The 2,244-nt window shown below is 53.6% G+C and overlaps 1 protein-coding gene across 1 annotated transcript in view; it reads right to left on the bottom strand.

Moving 5' to 3' along the window:
- The window catches only part of ALOX5 (arachidonate 5-lipoxygenase), a 42,615-nt gene extending 40,628 nt beyond the window's left edge, over positions 1-1,987 (bottom strand). The window contains exon 1 of the mRNA XM_004680645.2: positions 1,769-1,987. Within this exon, the coding sequence (XP_004680702.1) occupies positions 1,769-1,918 (150 nt within the window). The 5' untranslated portion in view covers positions 1,919-1,987. The remainder of the gene's footprint in view (positions 1-1,768) is intronic.
- Positions 1,988-2,244: the final 257 nt, after the last annotated feature.

Genomic DNA, 2,244 nt, shown 5'->3' with positions numbered 1-2,244 from the left:
GAAACATGACGTGCAAACCTCGCCTGAAATTTGCCTCTAGGACTCTCACTGGGGTGTTTGATCACACTGTTATTTGAATGAGCTCTCAGGTAGGGAAGACAGGAAGGGGGGATGTTGACTAGCACAGTCGCTCTCCACCTGGGAGGTATCACACCTGTGGTACCCTCTGCCTGAGGTCACTGATAAGTGTGTGGAGAAGGAGCCCTACTTATATAGCAGACATGTTCTGTACCTGGCCGCCTCCCCAAGATGTTGGGACCCAAGAAATAATGGAAATAAATAAGTTGCTTCAGAGTGGCAAAGGGTGTTGCCATCCCAAATGGATGACTTAGTAGCCCGCTGCTTCAGGGCCAGTTTCCTGATTGGTGAAACCACACAAGTGGAGGTTGCTCTACTCAACACCTAACTCTTCTTAAAGGGAAATCAAGTCAGGATATTATATTGCACTGCCTGGATGCCCAGTCAGCTTACAGTGAGAGCCCGAGGCTCCTGGGTAGGAACCAAGATGGAAATCTGGAAAGGAGTTAATCTAATACTCATTTTAGGCTCTGAGTCCTGAAACCTACTGCCTAAGTTTTATCTAAGAGGTATTTGATTGAACCATATGAACTTACTAGCTTGTCAAGCATAGTCAGCTATAAGCAACTGCCTATGGCCTGACCTAGTAGTCAATGAAGTGTGAAGAGACAACTAAGTCTTTTTTTGGTCAGTCCAGGAGCTGGGAACAGATATTCCCTGAGTACCTGGAGGTGTATGGACCATCACAAAGGTCACTTACTGAGCATTCCATACACTGCCACTGGCTGGCTTGACACTGAACACATGAGCTGTGCCCTGCTTTGCTGGCAGACAGAGCCTGGGCTGGGACTCCTGCCCAGGTCAGCATTGGGAGCCTGCTTCTGTGTGCCCAATGAACATGGGCTCCGTTCCCTGAACTCCCACAGCTCCTGGGTCTTGAGTAAGGAGGGGAAGGGAGAGCTCCTCTCCCTCTTCTTTCGTTGAGCCCTCATGCCTGGGATGGAACTCTTCCCTGGTATACACTCTGGGGAACCAAGACAGCATCCACTTTGGCAAAAGGCTTCTCTTTGCTCAGGTTCTCTTGCTCCTTCCCTCTAAATTCCTCCCATAACCTGTCCTGAGACTTGAGCTGCCCAGTGAGGAGACCTTTGCTGGTGCCACTCCAGCTACAGATCCTGTTTGGGCTCACTCAAGCCTGACTAGCCTGAAGCCAAAACCCCTTCCACATGACACCTGGGGAAGCTGAGGCCCAGAGAAAGGACAGAGTCAGCTCATGGTCAGGCTCCCTCATAATCACTTCTCTGGATCCCAGATCTGCACTTTCTCTTCAAAGTATGCAGTTGCCCGAGGTACTGGCTGGTCCAGTCCAGCATGGCAGGACTGTCAGGTCCAGTGCCACCCTTAGCCCCAAGATCCTGTGGAAGGAGCTCCAGGAAGTGGGACACAAGTAATTCTGCCACATTCTTTGTCTAGTTAAGGGCTTCTTACAGCCTCAGGGTCCCCATCTAAGAAATGCAGCGCAAACTGTTCACCTTTTACTTTCCAGCAGAAATGAGTGGTACCATGCAGACCTTATCACGGAAGCCCCCTACCCACACCTTCGGTCCGGGCCTCCCCAGCAAAGTCCTAGACATGCCCCCACCCAGTTCAGGCATGGAGGAGAGAAGGAGAAGGTGCTGGATGCTCCCCAGCCGGCCCCTGCCGCCCCAGGGAGCTCTGTGCCCCAGCGGGGACCGCCGCACGCCCTCACCGCACCACGCTCGAAGTCATTGTAGAAGGGCTTGTCCAGCAGGTGCTTCTCACTGCAGCCAGTGGAGCCCACGAGGCTCAGGTAGATGTAGTCGTCGGTGCCAGCGAACCACTGGCTGCCGGTGGCCACTGTGACAGTATAGGAGGGCATGGCGGTTGAAGAGAGCCCCTGCAGGGAGATCTCAGCAAGCTGGTCCAGTAAGGGCGACACTTGCACTTGGCAGCCCGATGCAGCTGCTTCCTCCCAGCTGTGCAGGGCAGGCTGTGCTCCAGGCCCCACCCCTCCCCTTCCTGTCCCGCCCTCCTGCAGGTTCCCCTGTGCAGACTGCTGCTGAAACCATGATCCCCTATTCCCTCCTCTCACCTCCTCAGCTTGGAGTCTGTGTTAGCCATTGGGGTGTGAGGCAACCTCAGCTGCCATCCGTCCATCCTCCCACTCCGTGCTTCATTTATTGTTACCGTTCTTCATCCTTCTTT

This window comes from Condylura cristata, unplaced genomic scaffold (assembly GCF_000260355.1).
Source record: "Condylura cristata isolate star-nosed mole 26May11 unplaced genomic scaffold, ConCri1.0 scaffold00011, whole genome shotgun sequence".
Lineage (NCBI taxonomy): Eukaryota > Metazoa > Chordata > Mammalia > Eulipotyphla > Talpidae > Condylura > Condylura cristata.
The sequence above is the reverse complement of the archived record's forward strand: the minus strand, read 5'-3'. Positions and strand labels throughout refer to the sequence as shown.